Genomic DNA, 25147 nt, shown 5'->3' on the forward strand with positions numbered 1-25147 from the left:
AACAGAACATACGTGTCTGTGGAACTGCTTATAGGAACTGTGTGGCTTTTTTTTTTTACATATTATACAAACCAAGTGATTGATTGACTCAGCAAGATAACATTGGGTAGATTACAAAAAAAATTATAATCATTCTACTCTTGTACTAATCACCAAGATGTATCTTTCCCTCACGCATATGAGAAATATTATGGAAACTGACACTAGGAAATACAAACATTCATCAAACATTGAAGTGTTGTTGAAAACATTTTTTAAAGCAGTGCAGAAGTTGAATTTACATCACATTGACAGAATGAACTACAACGAACTGAAGATGCAGAACCTAAAAGTCTATTGAAAAATCAAAATGGGAATAAAGCGTTGATTGTGCCGGGTTTCTTCATACGGCAAGACAAGTGTTCATGTTAAGATGCTGTTGTTTGATCTCCAGACACTGTCAGACATCAGCAAGTGTCCCCATATCTTGACCACCAGCTCCGGACTCTAGTCTGTATGCACAGTCCAAACCGGAAGTGCTAACAAGTGTTGCACAAACTTTAATGTAGTTTTCAACTACAACTCTATTTTAAAAGCATATGAAAGTGTTCGGTGTGGAAGTGTCGTGCAGGACAGACGAAGAGGTTCTGCTGGCCGCTAGGGGGTGCTGCTGTGCAAAGGAGGGAGTTCTGCAACAAGTTATTCACTCATTGCTTCGTCCAAAGTTCTCCAAATGCAAACACGCACGCAAGTGTTCTTTACGATGAATTCATCCTCACAGCTGTGCATCATAACATTAACGGCGTAGTGGGTCTTTTTACTGCATTTAGAGGCCCGCAGGCAGCTGCAGTTACGGTAGCAACCGGTAACCACGGGAGGGAAGGGTGGGGGGGGAGAGGACGCGCCTCTCGCTGTGCGACGGTCCAATCACGCACACGCCGCGATGGGGACGCGACCAATGATCAGAGCCATGCAAATGAACCTCTTGACTTGTCCAGTGCGGCTCTTAATGTGAAGCTGCCAGATTCATCTCTCAGTTGCAGCGCAGTGGACTACGGATGAAAGTGCGTGTGTGTGAGTTCTATCGGGAAGAGACCAGAATAACTCGCCAGTGCAAACTACTCGGCTGTGAAGTGCAATTTGGATTTGATGTACAACATGACATTTGAAGAACTAAGTGGGGACTTTTCTCAAGAAAGGTAAATGATGTGCATTATAATTTATTCTAGTGTAACGATACCGGAGTCAACGCAGTTTTTTTTTTTGCAGAAATAGTTTGTGTGCCGCAACAATACGTGTCCAACTATATTAATGCACGACAAAGACCGGACTTTTTAGTCTTTTAACTTTCACTAAAAGCCTCTCTGACTCACCGGTTAACTAACTGACCTGAGACCGCGGCGCGAGACCGTCTCCCCCGTTAGACGACCGGCGGTGGCGAACTCACCGCGAAGCTGCTCAAAGGTGGACAACAAGTTTCAGGAGAATTGACGTGACGGTTTTCAGCGTGCCGGTTTACTTCCCCTCCTCCCTCCAGCTGTCAACAAGGTTTTCAGACCTCGTTGTTGAAAACATTTGCCCTTTTTTTCCCCTACGTGGCGAAGTCAGCCTGCGCACGTCTGTCAGTTGCGTTCTGAGGCGACCGGCTAGCAAGCTAGCTAGCTAGCTCGCGGCTAACGTTAGCCTGAGGGGAACTTTTATCTTTATTTTTTTTTAACGATGTTAATGACAAACTGTTTGCCTCCGTGTTGCAGAATGGATTCAGTGGCGAAAGCTTTGGAAGAAGTCCTCACCTCCGCGTTGCCGCAAGGCAGCATCACCATCGGAGTGTACGAGGCTGCCAAATCCCTCAACGTGTAAGTACCGGCTTGTACACACGCTCCACGGTTGACCGGTGTCTCTCTGCGAGAAGACGAACCAATGGGGATTTATTGACAGGCCAACTGAAGGAATCTGCTTTCTTCCCCTCCGCAGGGACCCCGACAATGTGGTTTTGTGCATCTTGGCCACCGATGACGAAGATGTGAAAGATGTGGCCCTGCAGATCCACTTCACCCTCATCCAAGCTTTCTGCTGCGAGAACGACATCAACATCCTGAGAGTGAACAACACGCAGCGCCTGGCAGAGATCCTGGGGGGGGCAGCAGGAGGAAAGCAGAGCGGGGGGGAACCCATGGACCTGCACTGCGTCCTGGTCACTGTAAGGATGCTTTCTCATCTATCATCTTTTACACCGAAATGAAGCTTGCAAAGTTTTGGGTCGTACACATGAGAACTTGTCAGTACTTTTGCATTTGGTAAACGTGTGTATGACTCCTACCTCATATTAATTGCTAGGAAATACCTTGTATCTGCACGCACGTAGGCGCCATATAAATGAAAATATATGCAAGAAGATGATTCATTCTCTTTTCCATTTTCAGAGCCCACATTCCACGTCATGGAAGGACCCAGCTTTGAGCAAAGTGAACCGGTTCTGCAGAGAAAGCCGGTGTATGGACCAGTGGGTACCCATCATCAACCTGCCCGAGCGATGAACTTTAATCTGCAAAAAACCTGTGAAAGGACTTGTATCTGCAAAGTTAGAGTGGTGTGAACCCCGGTGGACACTTGACCACCCAGAGATCAAAATTCCAAAGCACTGCTTATGGGGAAAGAAATATTTGGAGGTAAAGGAAGACCCCGCTGTCTACCTGGGATCTATTTAAAGAAGGGGAAACGAGAGGCATGGGATGGATTTCCACTTGGGACGGGACTGTCTGTTGCATCTGTCAGCCAAGAGGAGATGGCGAGGCTCTCCACCTCGTCATGGGGTGGAAATTAAAAAAAAAAAAAAAAAAAAAGAAGCACGTGATGCCGGACACTCTACAGAAGGATTATATCATGTATGTTTGGTAAAGCCTCTGTGAGGAGTCAGATAAGTGGGGAGAAACCAGAAATTGGAACTGTTGAGTGGACCAAAGCCTCGGCCTCTCTGTGCAGAAACAAGGCACTTGTTGAGACACTGGACCTTTTGCAATTTTACCTATTTGATTAAAGTTCTTAATGTTGACGTTGCTATTGTCAAAATTTCAAAAGGGAAGGGTTATATCCAGTGAAGACATTCTGTGTATTTAGTGTTCTCTATGCCAGCTGTTTTTTCTTGCCACAAGTAAGATAATACATTTGTTACCATTTAAGTTATTCCTAATGATATTTAAGTGTATTTATGTATTTTTTTTTTTACCTTAAATATTTGCAAAATCCGAATACATCTGTATTGCTGTCAATAAAAAGTTTTTTTTTTTGCAAGCCGGACCTGCGTGTTTCTTTTCATTTCCATTTCTGGAAATGTTAGTAAAGCCGAGCTGAATTGTGACCTTTTTATCAGTGGCGGTTACAAAGAGTCCCGCTCCGATCACAGGGGTCGCAGTGGCCTCTGTGGCCTCAGAGTCATCTCTGAGCTGAAGAGAACAATGATCCTCTGCGCTCTCCCTGCGCAGGCTTCTGCCTCGGTCAGCAGGACCACGTTCATTCATCGACACAGGTTCCCTTTTCACCGATTCTCCGTGATTTGTTGGACAGTTTAGTTTGCGTTTTCGCCGGCTGACTTCCTCTAAAGGAGCATGTGACATCTGAGCACACGACACACGCAATATGGACGCATATCACCTGTATTTCACACACGGCGTTACACTCAGGAGCTGCACGTCTGCGCGTGAGAAGCAGAGTATTTGAGCCACTGTGGGCCTCGGCCATCAGGACCACAATGCGTGTAGCTGACTGCCGAGCACATGACTGGCGCTACATGAAACTATTTGTAATGCTGCTATTTGCATTACATCATGTGCAAGTCGGTCTCAACCGCTTTACTCCCCCGCTCAGTTTCCGACTTCTTTTCCACACACGCACGCACACACGAGCAGGTGATCTCGCTCCAGTTGAATGTTGCTGACGTCACTGTGCTATTGTAAGGCAGGCAATCCCCCATAAAAGTGCAGAGTCATGATCACGAGGGGGGGGGGGAGGCTGTCCTTGAGTTGCACAACCAAATTCAGCGGGTCATGTGATGTTGGGTGTTTAATGCTGCCGTCATATAATGAATAATGAAGTTTGCTTGATTTGGATGAGTTTTTTTTGTGTGCTCTGGTTTCCCCCGAAGAGTTAAAGGCATCGAGATGGGGTTTTAAACACATCCAGGTTTTTTCGGTATACAATATAAGTCAACGTGCGTGGCCTTATGTAATGCACTGACATTCTTAATGAAGTCTGTAGACTAAATAATAACGGACGAACCATAGTTTGAATAAACGCTAATACCTTAAATGTTCTTTGACGACTGTTACTCGACTAGGTGTCATAACTGGCACTGGGTTAAAGGTCGTCTGGCGTGTGACTGCAGGGTGTGACGCTGAATTACGTCATGTGGTGTTATCAAAGGGAAAAGAATATTTCAAGAAGTAGTGCTAATATGGGTTAAGATTCAGGTAAAGCATTATTACTCAAATACAGTAGGATTTCATCATCTGATAAGTCATGGTGACATTTGAATTGTTACCTGTATTGAAACCTGGGGAGCATATTGTATAACCCGAGTCGGTGGAGTAATACATATAGAATAGAAAGATTAAGAGCACACAGAACGTAATGCTGGTGCGAGGAAAAGTAAACGCCAGGTTAAGATTGCAGGGATAAAGGGAAAAAATACCATCAAATTCAAGTAGTACTGTGTACAACAATTTTGATTAAATAAGACCTCACCATTAATAAGCTTCTAATCAAACCTGTGACTCCATGTTTTGGTGTAGTTACACATTGAAAAAGCCTTCAAATTTCAATCAAAATTGAAAATCTAAATATTTACTTAATTAATTATCTATTTGAAACTGAGCTGAATTAATAAACAGTACCAAATATTTTTACATTGTAGTATTCATACCAATGTCAGGTAAAAGTAAAATCATGAATGCATGAGTGAATAAAGTAAAAGCCCAGGTTGGTTAGACGGGCTGGAGACTGCCATGCGTTCCGTTTAAAAAAAAAAAAAAAGGGTAACACATTCCTTCTCTGCAGCCCTGGCAAAATACTCAAGTTAAGTACAAGTCCATCAAAGTTACACCGGACGAGTAAATACTTGACACCACTGATGGTGGGTGGATGGCATGAATAATATATTCTGACTATGGGAATCTTGGCAGCGAAGGTAAAATGGACCCTGTGCTTTGTCCGTCTGCAGACAGCTGAGCCTACCGGAGGAGGAGAGGTGCCACTGCTGTCAACCCACATACTCCACCCACCGCCCTCACCCTCCCCTCCCTTTCCTCTCCCCCTCATCAGCACATTCCAACACACTGACACTGTAACTGCCAAGGCAGAATTCCAGCGAGGCACATGGTCAGCGAGCCGGCCTCTGATCCTCACATTGCTGCACGGCGGCAAAGTGGGATCCCTGTGAGACTGCGGCTTGATTCGCTCCCCTGTGTCTCTTCAGTGAAGGTGTGACGCTGTCTGCACAACGCTAATGCACAGGGCCTTTCCTGCAGTGACATCGCAACAATCGGTGAGAAAACAACGAGGGAAACACTCCTTGGGGGTGAATAAAAAGGGGGCAATTTAGTTTCATCAGAGGAGTTGTTACAACAGGTGACAATGAGCATTATTCCCGTGTCATTTTCTCATTGTGTGCAGAGGAAATCACACATAGTGATTCCACCAGTTGGCCAGAAACAAGGTCAGAGAGACCCAAGTGGCCACCAACCGACTCGGGGCAGGCGGACATTTTCCTAAAATAGATACACTCTCGGAGAGCGGAAACCAGGGTTTGGTACTTTTCTATATTTAGCCCTTTTGCTTGGTTTCTGACAGCCGTGACGTGGCGAGAGGTCGGACTTCTGTCCTATCCGGACTGAGATATAAATAAACGGCCAATGAGAGGAGGTGGCCCCACATGAAATGTGTGCAGATCTCTCACGCCGGACTCCACACGAACAGCAAACAATTCAAAATCAGGTTTACATTGAAAATCCAAACATATGTAAAATGGATGAAGATACCAAAAGTCATGATTAAATTCTTTTGACTGTGCAGCAGAACACATCTTTATTGAGATTTTATTACAGTACTGTACTTTAGGAATGCTTCACTTTATTAATCTTCGTTAAGTCTTCATATAAAGGTTGGTATTTTAATAAAGACATTTATCAAAACGCAGAATCTGACAGTTAAATTAAGACATCAGTGGAACAATGAGGCATTTACGGAGTTGCTGAATGGACAGAAATCGTGACATGGCAGTAGTTATCTGAACTTGTCCTTTGGAGGGATACGGGGTGCTTTATGGCAAGGAAAAACACTGTTTGAGACAATTATTTAATACAACTGAATAATACGATACGATTTTGTTGATTTGAAGACCTGAAAGTGCCCTTTGGAGAGGGCAACAATACCAAAGCTGCTGAACAAAAGGAGCACCAGTTACGTGAAACACAACTTACGTCTTTGTTTTGCTTGACACAGAGAAACAGATGGCACGATACCGTCACAAATCATGTTCAGATAAAAACGTTAGAACGATAGAAACTCATTTTTATTTTTGTTTAAAGAAAGCACTGGGCTTCACGCTTCACAAGGCAAAAATAAGTAAGGCTTCAGAGTGTAAGAAATTCCTAATTTATACTATTCATTCTGTTTTTTGTTACATTTACTGAATCACAACATGAAGTACATGTTAGACCGAAGATTTAAGACCCCCACAGAAACACATTTAGTTTAAATTAAAAAACAAACAAAAAACATTTGCACCTGAACCAAACACACGACACCCACATCTCCTCGACTAAGACACTTGTGAGGAGGTGGAAAGCGCGACTCACAGTGTTGTGCAACACTTGCTGACAGTGCTTTATGTCGCATGTGTCCCAAAAATAGCGTACCGCAGAAATTCTTCGGGTAAGTAATGGCTACAAATAGTTAAATCCGGATGCATATCGAGATGTGTTTTGACGCAGTATCGTTGACTTGGTCCCGGGGTTTTTATTACACAGTGTTGCCCTGCACACAAAGTCAGCTGACAAGTAAAAACTATTAAGATTATTCGGCACTGCAATGTCACAATAAACGCTCACTGAATTCGCTAATCGACATTGTTCAAAATCAGTAAAATACTTCTGGGAAGCCTGAAGCCACCTGATAAGAGCCACTATCATCCGCTTTAAAAGGCAACGAGGACTGAATGGAAACTTTGGCCGTATGAATCTATTTACTTAAGGCAAACCAGAGCGACAGTAACAGACACTCCCCCGATGGCGGCACACACAGCAGGAAGGACCGAATCCATCACTGTGTTGTCACAATATTCAGAACATAACATTCTGTACCTGATGCATCAGCAACTCATGCAGCCAAAGTCTAGAGTTAGTGGTCAGAGCTCAAAGTGAACTAGCAGAGCCTCCTTTTTTTTTCCGGGTTGAATGGCCGACTTGATAACAGAACAGTGGAACACATGGCAATGATACAATCACAGGCCACCCCTCACTCCTCCCAACAGAACGAATGCAGCAACATTAATAAGCACAAAAAGAAACACATGGATGCTAAGTGGCGTCTACTACAATATATTGCAGGGTTTTTTGTCCTTGAAGGGATTGTCTGAGGCGGGGATGCCCATGAGCAGAGGGTCGTTTCTGGCGTGCTCACTGCAGTAGTTCATGAGGTCTGCAGAGGCCTTGGATACCTGAAGGGACAAAGAAAGAGTTTCTACATTCTTCATTGTCAAAAATAAGTCCTTATATTTTCTCAATGGGCGGTTCTTCTGCAGAAGCATACATTATATTATTGTAAATTTAACCGCAAAAAGTTAAATTTAAAATGGAACTAAAAAAAGAGGATGTCAAGAAAATAGATAAGCATGGATTCGGTTTATTGCTGCGCTTTACCTTTATCCTCTCAATGCTCGCCTCTATTCTCAGCTGCTGCACCGTTCGCCGGGCATGGGCGAGGTTATTGGAACTCTGAGCCTTCGAAGACATCCTGGGCCACGCAACACTGTAACGACAAAGAGAAAGGCACTTTAGCACACCGTGTCGCGTGTTAAGCACGATCAAGCTTGAGAACACTTTGGCTTTGGTGTCGCAGACAGTCAATAAAATGAAGCGTAAACTTGGCTAATTAAAAGTGCACTTTAATGCAGACTCTACAGCAGATCACAGAGGGAGCCCGGTGGTGATGATGACAGCAGCATGAGCTTGTAACACTTTCTTTGCAGTGCAGGAGTGAAGCGTTGGAGCGCCGCAGTTGCGATTCAACTTCCCACTAATCATTGACAGACTGAAGGTGAACAGGCCCGGACACATTCTGCAGTGCACAGGCCTCAGACGGCCTCCGGCTCCAGCGTCCCCCCCCGACCCCCCTCCTACGCACTCTTACTTCCATTTATTGTCATTTGTCTGAGTTTCTCATAAAACACGCATTTCCTTTAAAATGTTTCAACACACATGCACAATCTTGTGACTCAACATACGTATTTTTTTTTCCTCAGGAACTGGAAGTCTGAAGTACAGTTTGTCAAAAGCATATTGTGAAAATCACATGAAAACATTACGCACACTCAAGGTCCATTTCTGTTATTCAAATTAGATTAGAAAAGGAATATTTACATTTAGTTTCAACTGCTTATTGTCAACATGTCTGTTTGGATTTTAAACAATAATAACTTAAATATTTAAATCATTAATGTTATAGGTGTAAAGTGTTCGGTATCCGGCCGGTCACAGTGACTGTAAACAAAAAGGATAACAGTAGAGAGAAACCAGCATTTGCCTTTTATAGTCAACTTTTCAAAGGCAAGCAAAACATAAAATTGGACTTTTTATGTTGAACCCCTGAGCACCCAGTTGTCCCTTTAGGGTGGAGCGCCTCCAGACTGCATCGGATGCTGCAGCTTTGATGGAGGGAGGAACAATAACAAACAAAAAAAACAACAAAAAAAAGGGAAAAACGAAGGGAAGGAAACTCTCCATCTTTAGACTTCTGAATGGAAGTGGCTGATTAAAGAGTTTTATTTCCATCTAAAGATAAGCAAATCACTGCGTGAGAAACCCAGCCAGAGAAGACTCCGAGAGGTCAAATGCTACTGATTACAGGATAGTGAGACATTCTGTACAATGCGAAGCCAACAAAACCTCCTCAGGAAACATTCTCAGCTTAGCCATGAAGTGTAAAATGTCACCAACATCTACGTACAACATCTCAAGTCTTTCCGAGCAGCAGTGATAGGAACTAGAACTTCCTGGTGCTACTGAGCAAACCAGATTGCGTTGTTCACAAATTGGGCAATGTTAAATACAATTCAGAAACTGCTGGTGCAATAAAACTATGACTAAGGAGATAACATGCGAAATGCAAACACTCCTCACACGGCAGGTCTGCAGCGAGTTCCGCCTCTGAGAGCTGCTTCTCGCAAAGACATAAAAGCAAATACTCTATGACTTGAATTCAAGGAGGCGCAAGACACTGCTATGGGTGCTAATAGCGCTAACAGTGCAAACAATGCACGTGGCCCTCTGCTCGGGCAGGACAGCGCCAAGCAGACTCTGGTCAAATGAGAATAGCTGGGAGCAGCTCGGTTAATCAAGGCATGTGGTCCAACGGATGCTCTTCTATCGTCAACTGGGAGACTGTCAAGGAACCATTGCAACATGCGACCTTTGTTAAGGCTAAATTGAGGCAGCTTGACCACACGCTTTACTGTGTTTTCACAACTTTGTTAAGATCATCGCTGCAACTGAAGTGCAAACTGTTGTTTGTTGCACTTCTGCACCAATGACTTTTTGTTCAGAACCAATTGGCGAGCTAGCGAGGCTGAAAAGTAGCTCTTTGGCGCCTTCGGATGCCACCTGCACACAAGAAAGAAACCCCCCCAAAAATGAAATCTCCACAGTTGAATTTTTTTGATGAAATTAAAGACAGAATTTATAATGCTGTAATTTGGCGCCAGTAGACTACTGGCGCCAAATTACAGCATTATAAATTAGCATCATGTGGGGTAGAAGGAGGAGGCCGCTGAATCAGGAAGAGGCACTTAAATCCCACCGGCACTGATTCTTGCAGGCAAACCATCCCCACTGAGTCACTTCAGCCCCTGTGATGTGATGCCAGCCACTACCAGCAGCACCGGTCTGACTGAAACTCTATGGGAGGGCCCCCTAGTGTGTGCGTGTGTGTGTGTGTGTGTGTGAGAGAGAGAGTGGGGCATTAAACATCACCACGCACATATACGAGCACAAAAAAACGGTACCTCCAGGGATCAGAAAGAGACCCCCTCTTTTACACGGCCCACCCTATGAAAACACACAGCAGCCGGGACCACCTACTGCACAGATCAGCACAGCCCCCCGCGCTCCACTGTACCTTGCACACACAAGCCCACTCACGCACATGCGATTCATTAGAACAGGGAGCCTCTATGAGTCGGTGGCATTACCAGCAACACTCCGAGATGAAAAACTGCACGCGGCGTTGCTGCCGCTCAGACTCAAAGGAAACTCCTAAAATCGCTGCTGACTAATGCAAACAACGCCTATTAAACGGCTCAAAGAAGAGACAGTCCTGTCAACTGTACAGTATGTGTGGTCCCCTCTGAGTGCCTTGGGCTTTTCGGATGGGGGGGGGGGGTGCTTTTTGTCATGTAGTAAAGTATTGGCGGATGACGTTGAGGTAGGCAAAGATCACATGCAAAGCATTCACTAAGGCTGGAATTATACACCTCAGAGTTTATATTTAGAAGTCCCACACCTCCCGAATCTCAATAACGGGTTTCTCATAACCCCCCCCCCCCCACCCCTCGGCACTCGCCCTCTGCAAGTTTCCCAGTCTGCACGCTAAAAGTAGCCTTCTCATACTCAGTCAGCGCTTTTCCAGCCGTGCTTATCAAACTGAAGAATACTCCCGTCATCAGTCCCGCTGCTGAGCAGAGTGGGATTGTGTTTATGATGCAGCGGCCAGAGAAGCAGGGTGAGGCCGGGACTCGGAGGAGACGATGTGGCCGTTTGTTCCCGCGGGGGAGAAGACGCAGCAGCGTGACATCACTACCTTCCCACCTGAAAGAAAAAAAGGAACGGGTCGGAAGTCTCCGGCCCGGGTTCCTCTGGCAGCCGGTGTCTTTTGGTTGACACTCAAAACATCACAATGATTCTGTTTACAATGGTTTGCAGAAACCGTGGCAACAGGAAGGGACTTAAGAAAGTGGCAATACAAGTCATTTAGTTTAAGGTGGAGCTGAGTGTTCAACAGAAACTGACTGGTGACCGATTTGATCATTTGACAACTTGTTTATTTGAACAAAAATGCAATTATTTGTTGATTTTCTGAGTTATGGCATTTCCCACTATTTAAAAAAAAAAAAAACACGTACAGTTGGATAAAGCAATGTATCAGCTGACTGAGAGTCCAGCCCACAGCGGGGAACAGCTGAGAGGTGCTCAAAAGTAGATCTTGTGATGCAAAGGGAACTACAACCAGACCCAGAGTTGCAGCACCGCCCAAGAGCTGCGGGTATGGAGATAAGTGACGCCGAAGAGGACCCCACCCAGGCCGCACGGCTGCTCTCTAAGTACACAGGGAATACTGGGAAATGAAGTGTCCCCTATGCTGCTCTGCAAGACTGCTCCGCTGGGATTGGCTGAAGGGTAGTCATTATTCCTGTGTGAGGCTTCCAGGAAAAGCTGCAGAACTGTGCAACGGGCTAATGGAAAGATGTCTAGATTACACGCGTGGCCCTACAAATAACGGTGTGTTTCTTCTGTGGCACCATGAAAACGGCCCAGTAACACTTAAAAGGCCCCGTACAGCATGTTCTCAGAATCTGGCAAACTGCGCAATCCTGTCGGTTCTGTGGGTCGACAGGATAAATAAACAAAACAATCGAGCGTACTGTAACAAAGACACAGTGTCTAGACAGAAGACTAGACCGGACTCATTTCCACGGGGTTTCTAAATCCTAAATTCACGCGCAATTACTTGAGGCTCATTCCTGTGCAAATAAACTATGAATGATTCCTTGTTGAAAACACAGACTAAATGGCTGACGGGTTGTGCTGCAGGCGTTGCAAGTTAACCTACACTTCTTATGAAGCCAATTCATAAGCGAGAGAAAAACGCTGGACGTAAAGTTAGATGAGATGTAGCACATCCACGATAGAGTGAGAGTGAGCCGGCCCAGCGAGCTAATCGGCGTCCTTGAACGCAACGCTACCGAGAACAAGATTGAGTGAACAACACTGACGGCACATGCGTGGCTGTTACTGAAAAGGTGCAACATGTGTGTCAGGGACTCCGACGGCCTGACATAATGACAGATAACAGTGATAAAGAGAGAGGGGGGGGGGGGGGGGAGCAGCACTGGTAGAGTGTGTGAGGATTAAGCGGAAGCGAGAATTCTCATGGTGAAAGAAAACAATCCCTATTCAGGTAACCAGTAATTAGGCTCCACTGTATTCGCAGCAAAATTCACACACTCATCTACTTCTACTAATGTTGCCTCAAATCGACGCCGGGGAGTAATGCTGCCCCAGAGATTCATTTCACATTAAAAAAAACTTAAGTCACGTTAAGATTATTTGAATTTATAGATGAACACCCGCGGAGGGTCACTTCCTATTGTAGAGAAATTAAAGCCATATTTTCCCACCGTTAAAACAGGCAAAAATATTCTGTCCTTGGCTCTTGTCACTTCGCCCTTAACTGTTGACAGTTGAGTGGTGAAATCCGGCCCCTGAAGGGCTTCGTGGGACATTTTAGGCGAACACTGTCAGCCATCCGACCATTGTTCCGATGTCAAATGATCAGTTGTGTAATCCTAAATGTGGCTGCCGTGTGGTTTTAATGCTATAGGGAAGAAGTGCAGTGCAGCTAAGTGAAGGTCTAATGAGTACCTGGAGCGCCTGCCCACTAATAATACTGTGCATCAGCGACTCTGACAGCTGAGCAAGAAGTGACATGACTAACATCCATTTTATTTTTAACACATTTACAAAATGCAGCTGGTGACCTTGTACTGTACGTAAACATACTCTCCATGCTGCCCTTTCATAAGGCATGAAATTCACCCAGAATTAAATGTTGCATTAAATCATAAAAATCTACTTTCATACCAAGGGTCCAACTCATAGTACGTTGAACACATGTGCATAAAAATGCGCTACGTCACAAGCGCCTCATTCACACGTCCACAATGCAAGAGACACAAGAGAAGGAGAAGCTGCAGGAGCACAAAGAAAAACCGAAACCGAGAACAAAGGGGGACAAGAATTACTGGAATATGTTTTTCCTTTCCATTGATGTAACTGTCAACAGAGCTCGTCGCATTCCTTAGACAGGAAGATCCGGAGGGAGAGGGAGGGGGGAGGAGGGTGTAAAAAGCCAGTTGTGTAAAAGCCTGGGAGAGATGTTGATGCTCAATGAGTATTGGGACACAGCTGGCCTCACGTGCAGCACGCCGGACGTCCAGGAGCAACACAGAAGCGGCGCCGCGGTGATATCATTAGCGCGTGCACTAAGAATAGCCAACAGCTCTGTGTTGTTTCTGGGCCACAGCGTGGGAGGTTTTTCCGGGCTAAAAACTACCCCGACGGTGGCAAAGTGTTTTGTGAAACCGACAGCTGGATGTCATCCAGATTAGCAGCGACAAGGTCTCTGCCGTATTCACCGAAGGTGCCGGTGAGGCTCTAGTTCCTCAGTAACGGGCCATTATCAAGCCCAGAGCAGCCCAAAACAAACAGGGGCCTTTGGCAGATAATGCCCTTCAGACGTCACTGCAGACGCACAGAGGGTGACATGCAGGGGACACGGGCGACCCGGGCAAGGGAAGCATCTCTCTGCTCCGCCCTGCCCTCGGAAAACAAACAGCATTGTTGTCGCAAAAAAAAAAAAAAAAAACCTGAACAAAAGAAAGCTTAGTGCGAGCCGAGGGGAGTTTGCTGGAAATGGATGCAGGGGAAGGAATGAGTGGTGGCGCAGAAGGCTGTAGAAAAAAGACGTGTGCTCTGCTACGGAGACTAGAGATAAGACTCTGTGTGTGTGTGTGTGTGTGTGTGTGTGTGTGTGTGTGTGTGAGAGAGCTGGAGAGAACGAGTTGTGCAGCTGTGTGTGTATGTTGCATTTGGTCTGATGCCAAGAATCCGCTGCCGCCGACAGCCGTAAAACTTAAAGCTATTGTGAGGGCCCGGCCTTCTTGCCTCAGTCTCTTTTTTGCCTCTGAAAGCTACTATTCATGACGGAGGCAGCGAGATACAACACAATGGATCTCCATCCCTCACCCAACACTGCCCTGCCTGTATGGAACAATAAACCAATGCATTCACTCGTTCCAGCCTCCACCCCTGAGCCGGTCCAACCTCACGATCCTACCGCAGTGAAAGGTGGAATAGAGAGGGCCAAAGGTCTGCGGATGTTGCCGGTCGGCCCTCGTACAGCCCCTCCTCCCTGCTGGCGCACAGGCAGGAAGGGTTAAACGACAGCGTGCATGGATGGAATAACTGATATGGGCTCGGACGTCACGCGGCTCATTGGGAAACAACGTAAAGGTCGTAAACGAGAGTTTGTTTTTCAAGTAAAGAGGAAATGGGATTAGTCAGCATGTGACATAAATAGGGAGATGGTGTGTGTGCATGTGTGAAAAAAAGTGTGTGTGTGTGTGTCCGAGTGTTTCAAGTTCATGCAAGTGAGTATTTGCATGCACATCCTACGATAAGAAGGGATACACATAATATTGTTTGAAGCAGGTGTTACGTTCCGTGACGTAATAATGTTGAGGGGGATTTTAGATGATTTGTCTGCTGGATCTGCTCATTGTGTTTAATGTTATTCCGTGACATCATCGCCTCCCTTCCAAGAACAGGCTCGTACTGCAAAGCTCAAGTGAGATGAAAGAAGACGTTAAGATAAATACTTCAGACATCAGTCATCACTGAAATCAATGGCAGCTACCAAACCCTGTTAAACAGGACAACGAAACAATTAGTGATGGCTGCATGATTTCCTCTGCCAGGGGGAGAGAGAGAGAGAGAACATGTGGCTTCCTACATCTCCAAAAACGTTGAACACAAATGATTAATTCAGTATAATCTTGCATCTAGTTTAATGAGGGTCTCTGAAAAGAGACACAGACGTAAGGAGTATCTTGACTCAGTGTGGGACGGACTCAAACCATCATAACAGGGCAACCCCTCTCATGGCAGCAGAATGCCCAGACGGATGGAACAGCGCTCTCTGTAGCCTCATAAAGCCTCGTATACAGAGGTGTAGTCTACGTGAGACGCAGGTATGCGCCGTATACCCACCAGGACGGGTAAAGGATTTCTGTATACCCACTAACCAAAGTGCGATGATACGTAACAACATCGTTATGACAGAACGCCGTAACTTTCATTCAAAAATTCACCCCGTCTGTGTTGTGAAGCACTGACATTTCACATGTTTTGATGTGACCTCATTCAAACAGTGGATATTTGATATATGTGTGACGCTCTGCCGGTGAAATGTGTTGGTCTACGGACCACTGGCCTTGCAGGTCAGAGTTCAACAGGCCAGTGTGGGTATCGTTTTCTCTCCCATGTCTGAGAAGCCGTTTCCCGGACTGCTGTGTCATCTGTGCGCTGAACTCAGATAAGGGAAAGATGTGAAGGCCAGATAAGAGAGGAGAAACCTGACACAGCTTAGAGTCAGTTTAAATATTTTCAGAGTCATAAACCAACCGTCACACAGAGCAACAGATATTACGGATTAGAATAATGGACGTGGACAAAAAAGCCTCTGAAATGTGCAAAGTCCTCTCAGGACATCCGAGGACCACAGGAAGCGTCCGATGACTTCAGGAGTGACTGATGATAACTCGCATGCCCTCGTTGTCTTTATCTACAGCTCTGGCTACATGTGGTTCAGGACCCAACGATCACAGTATCTGCAGGAAAATACGGCACATTTCTGAACAAACAAGGACACGAACGACAGGCATGAGATTACTGTGTGAGAGCACACAAGACAAACTGTATGAGAAGGGACAAACACACACATCAGAATAAGCGCTGCTGACTGCGCAGAGTCTGCACAGAGATGTTCTGCCAGTTACATTTGCTGTAGAAATGAACATTTGTGTCCAATAAAGATGCAGCAGATGTCTCGTGAAGACATAAGAAATTAGAGGAACTATAGTCGAGGACAAAAGGAAAAACTTGTGCAGCTCTTCTGTGGGCAGAAGCAGCCGGGGATCGACTGAGCGCCCCGACTTCAGAGATGGATGGATTTCACTCATTTATTTTTTGAACAGTAGTTTTTAATTGCTGTATTTTTTAAGTCCAAAACGTTTTTGATGGATTTGAGAGAAAAGACCATTATTAAAAAAAGAATCAACATTGCTTAATTATTCATATCCAAACACACTTTCTTTTCCGAAGAAGGAAACAACAAAAATGTTTTGTAATCCCACGTTTGTTGACTCTACAGTTTCCATAGCAACAACAAACCCCGCGGGGGAGGGTGGAGGGGAGTATATCTGGAGTCGAGAGGTAAGAAGCTATTAGTTCTAAGGTGTGCCGGCTGCAACACAGCTGCTCCCCTTATTAATAACAGTGCACCAAACTACTAAATGCACACCAATGGACTCACTCGTTAGTCGTGACCTAAATCCTTTTAACCGGTAAAAAAAGAAAAAGAAAAGTTTGATTCATGACTACATGCTCACAAGGCCAGGTGACTGATTTTATGCTGAGTCAGTTGCCATGGTGATCGTCGAGCACGAAAGAGCAACACGCGGCTTAAACCAGAGCGGAGGAGATTTAAAATACATGAAACATTTCTTATGCAGTTCAGAGAAAAAATGCTTCATTTATTTGTTGATTCATATTGACTCTTACCAATATGGATCAAATTAAAGGAGTTCCCCATTAATTGTGTTAGTCTTTCCAAATAGTTTGGGAAACCAACAAGAAAAAGACCTGACTGTTAAAACTGTTTGCATTTAAGCACACGTTTTCACATATGCTGCGTTATTACTGCGTAGTGCATCAAATAAATGAAAGAACGTCATTACTGTGGAAAATCCCCCAAAAGAACGCTGAACTCCCCAAAGTGGTTTAATTACAGAACATTTAATGTGCAACCAGAATTATTGGTATCCTGAAAATAAAAATAAAAACGTTTTGTTTTGTTTCCAGAGAAAGAGTGGACCTAAAACTCCAGTTACATCTTGCAAAAAAAAAAATTAAAAAAAAAATAAAAAAAATCCATTCTATAAGAAACAAATCAAATGAGTGTAATCAGCAGACGACCTTTAAGACAGGTGTGAAAGTTGAATTTATTAGTTAAAAGAACAGAGGCTCTCAGAGACGCATTGACTTACACAGCCAGATTGACTTACAAGCCCCCACAAACACAAACACAAACACACACACACACACGGGTCCGAGACACAATTAATCAGAAGCCACATGAATGAACGGCTGCTCCTCCCTCTGCTCATCTAATTTCAAAGACACGTCGGGCGGAGGAAGAGGCTCACTCTGTGGGTCACACGGAGGCCACTTCCTCTGCAGCCCACCCGCAGTCCCTTCCTCCTCCCACCTTTACTCCTCCTCCCTTCATGCTCGATCCATTTCTCACCACAAGAAGGTCAACTCCGGGGTCACATGGTGCACTTCTCTCACTCAAGGACAAGTAGTTGCATTTCGAAAAAAAGGGACAAACTGTGCAAGGGCAAACCTTGGGAGTTAGTCCCACAAAACTAACAGAAAGGTTACTAAAAGATCACGCTACTCTGGTGGAGCCTTGCACATATAGGGATGTGTGTGCACTGAGATGTTATCATGGTTTTTTGCAGATCCAGAGAATGATTTCTCCTGGTAGGAATGTATTTTTCCACACAGTAAGACGTGTGTCTAAGTCTCCAATAAGAAGCCGTGCGGCGGGAACATTGCCTCTTTGTCAAAGCCCAGAGAGGTAACAGCACAAGGAGCCACTGTACGAGAACCATCCCTGCACAAGATGTGAAACCAGAACAGGGAAGAGTGACGATGGATCTGATCCAGAGAAGCCTCGGAGCTTCTTCGATGTGACTCAAATTGATAGAGTGCGCATGAGGCACCTGGTCTGCAGTGACTGTGGACATGGAGACAGGCCGGGATTGTGAGTCTCTTTTGGGTTTCAGCTCGTTTTAAAAACAGTAACACAGTGTGGAACCGGACAAAAATTTTGGGGGCCCAGACGATGTTGAGGCAACTAGAAAAAAAAAGGGGGCGGGCAAAGGGGGGGGGGCTTTTCTCCTCACAGACACTTGTGGATGCGAGCCCCCTTGTCCACAGGTGTCGAGCTCTTTTTCAGAGTCCCGACGAGGGAGCACACATACTGGCCTTTGTTTGGGATGCCAGCAAACTTCCCCATGGACTCATAAAGGGTGCTAAAGTCATGAAAGAATCCATCAAAGTGACACTGTTTCTCCAGTCGCTCTCTCACACACACACACACACAGAATTTGCATGCTGATTCCACTAGAAGTGTTATGAAAGAGTCAATTGTGATTGGAGTCTCTAAGATTAGAATGCATGCATCTGCTGCATTTCTAACTTTCCTCCAGACCGTTCAGTCGGCATGTTTGTACTCGGGACGTATTAACACATTCAGGTGAAGTCATAACTATTCCTATTCTTCCTCACCTGTCTGACAGGAAGCCGTTTTATGCCGGCTCAAGCCCCCGCCACCTCCCCGGCAGGATGTGCCCATGTTTGGGCAACAGTCTTATGAAATGCTCTGTACAGTCAGAGGAAATAGCATGTGAGTGAGTTGTGTCCTCATAAAAGGTGTGTCTGTGTGAGTGAAGGGACCTCAAAAGGCCTTTGCCCCGTCAGTGCAAAGCCCGTCAGAGACATTAGGCTCCATCTATTCACTATACATACACATCACAAAACTATTAATCAAAGATCATTTAACATAAAATAGGACAATTTTCAAAGGTGTGGATTACTTCAAAAATGGAAAGGCAATACATTTTTATATCGTTTGAAGCTGCAGTGCTTGATGATATTTAATTTTGCAAGCACAGTTTTAGCTAAAAGGAAATGTGCTTTGATTGTTAACTCTCTTTCATTTTATCCTTCTTGGTATTGCGTATTGAAAGACATGTTCATTGGTTTAGGCCTTTATTTACGCATTGCGGTCTTGTCTGCAGAGTTTCTTGTTTCCACAAAGCACAAACCAACACCAGATCATCTCGGCCCAGCGAGTGTCAATGACACTCTGCTTGTGTTGGTTACACGAATGTCCTTCCAGTAAATAGTACAGAGAGTAACATAATACACAGGGGTGCACACACACTATGGATAGCATAAATAACCGACTCACGCTGCAGGTGCAACACACACACACACACCATCTCTGCAGGAAAATACCTTTTTTAAACTCATACTTTCCATCTCTCAAAGAGAGATTAACAGACAAGTTAAAAACAAATTTAATATATATTTGCGCCACCTGGCAGTGCAAAACTTACAGATGGTGTTTATGTTTATTTGTGAGAGAGACAGATTGTGCTGAAGCACACAGAAGCACCTTGTCACATTTTGGCCTTGAGAATGAGGGACCACTGACCTTTTTATAAGCAGCCGCCAGCTACAGAACGACAGCACCACCATGTGGCAGAAGGAAGTTACTGCACGACAACTTGTTCTATGACTGTCGCCAGTTTACTGCTACATTGTCTTTAGTGTGGTACACAAACTGTGGTACACAACTTGTTACATAACTACATAAAACACACAAAAGCACATCACTGAGCAGTGTTTCCTTTGTACTACACGGGAGGGGGAGGGAATAGGGGGGGGGGGGGGTGCTGACTTCAAACTACGTAAAACCTTCCACACACGGCTCTCAGAAGCAGAACCCACAAAGTGGCCTGAGGCTCAGTGAAGGAGACACTGGTTATTTGTTCCTACAGATAGCTGTTGGGCATTTTGACGCCGTCAAATATCACCCCCTCCTGTGACATTAGCACCACCTCCCGCATGCCGAGCGCTCTCTGGAGGGGGGTTTGTTCCAGAGGAGTTGGCTGGAAGGGCTTAGCGACAATGAACACATGTTGTTCCTTTATTCTGCTGTTAGTTTGAAGCCGAGCAGCAGGAGGGCGACAGAGAAACGTACCTGCGTGTGGCAGGTTAAAGAATATTAAAGAGCGTGAATGCTGATTCGCTGATATTGTGGGACGGTTACAGATGCACAGATGATTCTTCCCTGGACTGGGATTTTTTTGTTGGAATCGTTGACATTTGTTCAGCAATCTTATGTCGTATCACATCAAGGCGGCGCTAATTTACCCACACATCTGTTGCAAACCCTCTTTGCCGGCCAACGACATCTCCGCTCATCAAATGAGCTCGATAGTTAACTGCATGTCGGCGTCTGCGAGGAGCTTCAACCTTGGACAGAGTTTACACTCCAAACACATCTACCTTATCTGCTTCCTTCCCTACGTCCAATCAGAGTCGTAGATGGAGCGACGTGTACAGCGCAGGCAGCAAACTGAGGCCTCCTAAACAAAGAAAATTGATTTTTAAAATAGTCTGTGTTTTTTTCCCTCTTTGAGTCTGATTTAACGTATTATTCTGTGATGCAAAGCGTTTCTTTCACACCTATTATGTTTTTATTAATATGGATGCACAATTAATTGTTTTGTGAACATTTAATTGATTTAGTTACATTAAGTTATTTGATGCAGTATCACAAAACAGACCCCATAATCCCATGCATTGTGATTGGTTGATTGTTGTGGTATGGTAAAAAAAAAAGGAAAGTGAATGATGCAAACTGCTTGTACACTGTTCAATATTGTGAAACAAGAAAAAACAATAACTTCATTCTTAAACAATTAATAGGAGACCCAGCGACTACAACAACCAAAAAGGACACTTCAAGAATTAAAATGCTCATTTACATCATAATCTGTTCTTTCTCTTTTATCGCATTTAAGATCCACTCTCGGATACATCAAGAAAAGTTTGCTTGAAAAGCTTATTTTACATCAGAGGGGCCTTTTGTTCTGTTGTGCGTTGGCTCATAGTTTGTTTTCCCAGGCAGGCTCTCAGCGCTGGTGTTGTTATCTTCACTGACAACGGTTGATTTGCACACATTTGCACATATGATAAGTCGAATTGTGAGGTAACTGATCGGCCCGTATAGCACTTTTTGGCCAGTAGGTGGCGTTGTGTGCACGTGAAGCCTTTTGCTAAACTATTTACTGGAAAGTTGTCACACGTCAATGCAGGTCTATACAGCAGTTTGTCATGACATGACATACAAGGTAAGTAAAGTGCATCACAACTGATATGAAGAGGTTTTTCCTGTTTTACCACATTTGAAACAATTACACACACACACACACACACACACACACACACACGATCATGACATATGGCGTATTTTGAACTGGGAAGTCAACTCTCAGTATGTGCCGGATGAAAAAATGAGCAGGTGTCTGGTTCATCGATCAAAGGGAAACTCAGCGCCACGACGATGAATCACAATCATAACCTCTCGACACAGTTGCAGGAATGAGGGTTCTACACTGCCATTGTACGCCGATCTGAGATGGTTTCTATGACAACACTTCCTGCTTGGCCTTGCAAATGTGTCATTCTGAGGTTTGTAAATCTGCTTAGTACGTAAGCATCATCCGGGACTTTTTTTCCCCTCAGTCAGCAGTGAAAAACATCCCAGGTATTCTCGCCTTTGATCGCCTCCAGTTTATTATCCTCATGTATATATTAAAACAGACGACAAATCAAACATTATCTTGTAAAATATCCCCGATGGTCCCGAGTTGGTGTGTTTTGAATGAAATGCCAAAGCAAAAGATGGGTGTGACCGTGTACCCGCAATGTCACCAGGGCTCCTCTCAGTAGATCTGCTTCTGGGTCGGGTGGCTCAGCCTTGTGACTACCAACACACACACTATGCAGAGCATGCGCGCACGCACGCACGCACACACACACGTCTGAACTACAGAGTTGTGTCGTTGTGTTTATTAATAATAATGATATCTCTAACGGTGACCGCAGTAAATTAAAGATTAAATGGATCAAAGTGATTCGTAACTTGAAAACATAATGCTGCCGTGACGCATTCCTCCCTCATTGGTTGTGAATTATTACCTGTAACACTGGCTCTAATGTAATGAAAAAAATATATATACACTGCACAGATTGATGTGTGCCCATATCTCCTTTATAATCTCTAAACATGACGACATTCGTTGAACTACATACTCATCAAAACACTGCAACGAACAGACTAAGAAAGGCTAAATATGTTATACGACATTCAGTTCAGGATTACAAACTTGTTGTTTATTAATCTGATGTTTAGTTTCCCAAATTAACCTAATTTTTCTATCAAATGTAGAAGATTACCTATAAAATATGTGGTTAACTATCATATATGATAGTTTTTACATAATAAATGACTGCAGTGACTTATCAAAATAGCTGTTTATCAACTGATGTGACTCTTCAAATAATTACTTCAGTTCCAGAACAATTCCCCAAAAATATGCATGAGAGAAATATGTGTGTTTTGAGGAGTGTGTAGTAACCAACTGTGTCAAAAACACTAAAACCCTGTGAAGGTTCAGTTTGATGAGGTCGACACAAGTACTTCAGAACGCACAGTACACGTCTAGAAACCTTCACACGGAGAAACGTTAGCGGAGCATCTGTGTGTGTGTGTTCAAGAAAGTACGTAAACCACTCAACTGTGTAAGGAAGTTCACAAAAAAAGTAGCAAGCACAGGCACAGGCACGAACACACACACACACACACAACACACACACACACACACAAACTCGTACTTCGTCAAACTGTGTGTGATGAAAGGCCTGCGGGGAATCCACAGGCCGCTCTATGAGGAAACGGATCCTTTCCGAACGAGCGGTGTTCCTCCTGCGACGAACTATTTGCCGTCAGCAGAGCGGGTCGGCCCGCATTCTGGCCCCGGAGCGGCCTGTTGTCGGCTCTCGCTGCACCGTTACGGCTGCGTGTGCCGTCTCCCACATGATCCCAACAGATCACCCTTTGTTCAGTAAATTAAACCTCATACGGAGACAGAGGGAGGCGATTTAAAATCCATCCTCCGCTCAATCCCGAGCTGCACAGGGAGTCCCGTAAGCCCTCCTGTTTTTTGATCCGAGCAAGGCATTGTTCTACCCCATCCCGACCACGCAGCCCCCTCCTCCTGTTACTAATCGATTTACATGCATCACACGCCACGGGAAATCCTGCCAGCCATGCAGGGGCCGACCTGCTCACACAGCTCAAAATGCAGCCCCAGAGTTGGTAGACGGAAGGGAAGCGTTCATGTCAAAAGGTCACATTTTTACCCCAACACCAAAACACACATCTCAGGAAGCATTGCTTAGGGGACCGTTTCAGCCGTTCAGATGAAATGTGAGCAGATTTAGCCGTTATAAGGAGAGAGGGGGCTCACGAGCAGGGCCGACGGCGCCTGGATGTCCTCGCCTGCATTTCCAGAGACACTTTGTCCGATTCCAGACACAATCGTCAAGGCGGTGGGAGTCTGGACCAAAGCAAGCGGATCGCTTTTACCTGTGACACCACCTGTGTGTAGCCCAGGAGCGCGCGCGCACACACACACACACACACACACACGTGTCACATAGAAGTATCGCAGCGTGCACCAGCAGGTGATTTAATGACAAAACACAGCAACGAATATTTTTCCCACCTGAACCTTTGTCTGAATTCTGAGTCATTCATTATAAAAAGAGAAACGTAGTGTGACACATGAACTGTCAGAATGAAGGCAGGAAGTGTGAGTGTGTGTGTGTGTGTGTGTGTGTGTGTGTGTGTGTGTGTGTGTGTGTGTGTGTGTGTGTGTGTGTGTGTGTGTGTGTGTGTGAGAGAGTGTGTGTGTGTGTGTCGAGAGGAGGCTTTGGTGGCGGTGAATGGGGTGCTAATGAGTTGTCCTTATCAATGGCCGGTCTGTGTCCTGTTCTCCTAATGGCCAAGGGGTGGGGGGGGGGGGGGGGGGGGGGAGAGACATCAACTCCACGTAAACATCTCAGCCACTTCCCCCTGTGTGTTGCCTCACTTCCATCACCAGTAATCGGTTCGGCATTGTTGCAAACCATCAACCATTTGGTTTTGTTTTAATGTTTTCTGGAATAATCTATTGCTTTATACCAAAAGCCAGTCATCGTGTGGCAAACACAGTGGGTGGGGTCTGTGGGGAATAATCACGTCAGAAGGCCGAGACAGCCCTCGAGCCCCCCAGGACATCACCTGTTGAATTCCCCACATTGGCGGAACAACAAGCGTCCAACGGCACCGTCCCTGCGGGGGACGGACGGACGGACGGACGGACGCGGCCGCGCGCGTTGAACCGGCTGTGGATTCATCGCGGTGGCGCCGCGGCGGCGTTGCGCAAAAAAACGGATGAGGATTGCGAAAGCCGACGGCGGTGACAGCGCGAACTGCGTTATCGGATGCGAGAGCAGATCGGGGCCAACTGTTGCCTCGCCGCTGTGTCTTACCTGTCGGGTCGTGTCTCCTCTCCGCTCTCCGCGGTGTCGCTCGCGGCACAATCTCACTACTACGCTTAAATGTGTTTGGCGTCACACCATCAAAAAATATGAATATATATATATATATATATATATATATATATATATATATATATATATATATAATTTCAAAGCAGGTTTTCGTGGACCTCACCGGCGAGTTCAAACCGGCCGAGTCGTGACGCTTTCCCCTTCTCGCTGACGGGTGGTGTTGTTTAAATGTTTGGTCTACTTTTTTTCCTTCCCAGTACGACCAGTCTGGCCCCTCTCGTCGCCTTTTCCTTCGCCACGAGAACAGCCGAGTTCAGTCGGGAGGAGCGGGGCGGACCGAACGAGACGCTGGCGGATGTTCACGAGCGTCAAGGTGACTCTTTGGCGTTCTACTTCCGTGCCGTTCCGTATCAAAATAAAATACCCGTCGAGGAATGCAAACCGTGCTAGTTGAAAAGTTATCTAGTTATCTAGTTTCACGTTAATAAGCGGCAAAATTAGAATAAATTCTCTGTGTTTTGAATTTACACAAGCCTGCAACACGTATACGCATTGACCTAATGTGTCCTCACATTAATGGAATG

General features: G+C 45.2%; 2 protein-coding genes across 8 annotated transcripts; one reads left to right on the plus strand and one right to left on the minus strand.

The window, feature by feature from the left end:
• The first annotated feature begins 889 nt into the window (after nucleotides 1-889).
• Nucleotides 890-3270, plus strand: gadd45aa (growth arrest and DNA-damage-inducible, alpha, a). Of its 2 annotated transcripts, none has more exons than XM_040172087.2 (4): nucleotides 890-1178; nucleotides 1734-1835; nucleotides 1954-2179; nucleotides 2403-3270. In XM_040172087.2, the coding sequence occupies exons 1-4, from the start codon at nucleotides 1129-1131 to the stop codon at nucleotides 2514-2516; spliced, it is 492 nt and encodes a 163-aa protein (XP_040028021.1). In that variant the 5' UTR covers nucleotides 890-1128; the 3' UTR covers nucleotides 2517-3270. The 2 variants fall into 2 exon arrangements, with proteins under 2 accessions (XP_040028021.1, XP_077955213.1); XM_078099087.1 differs by lacking the exon at nucleotides 890-1178 and adding an exon at nucleotides 1249-1527.
• A 2761-nt stretch (nucleotides 3271-6031) lies between these two features.
• gng12a (guanine nucleotide binding protein (G protein), gamma 12a) lies at nucleotides 6032-24888 on the minus strand. Of its 6 annotated transcripts, none has more exons than XM_040169797.2 (4): nucleotides 24543-24882; nucleotides 20448-20527; nucleotides 7893-8001; nucleotides 6032-7690 (listed from the first exon to the last, which is right to left on the minus strand). In XM_040169797.2, exons 3-4 carry the CDS (start codon nucleotides 7983-7985, stop codon nucleotides 7565-7567), a joined length of 219 nt encoding a protein of 72 aa, XP_040025731.1. In that variant the 5' UTR covers nucleotides 7986-8001; nucleotides 20448-20527; nucleotides 24543-24882; the 3' UTR covers nucleotides 6032-7564. The 6 variants fall into 6 exon arrangements, with proteins under 6 accessions (XP_040025731.1, XP_040025741.1, XP_077955216.1 ...); XM_040169807.2 differs by having other exon boundaries at nucleotides 24727-24865; XM_078099090.1 differs by lacking the exon at nucleotides 20448-20527 and having other exon boundaries at nucleotides 24543-24566; nucleotides 24727-24865.
• Between the last annotated feature and the right edge of the window lie 259 nt (nucleotides 24889-25147).

Source organism: Gasterosteus aculeatus, chromosome 3, assembly GCF_964276395.1.
Source record: "Gasterosteus aculeatus chromosome 3, fGasAcu3.hap1.1, whole genome shotgun sequence".
Classification (NCBI taxonomy): domain Eukaryota; kingdom Metazoa; phylum Chordata; class Actinopteri; order Perciformes; family Gasterosteidae; genus Gasterosteus; species Gasterosteus aculeatus.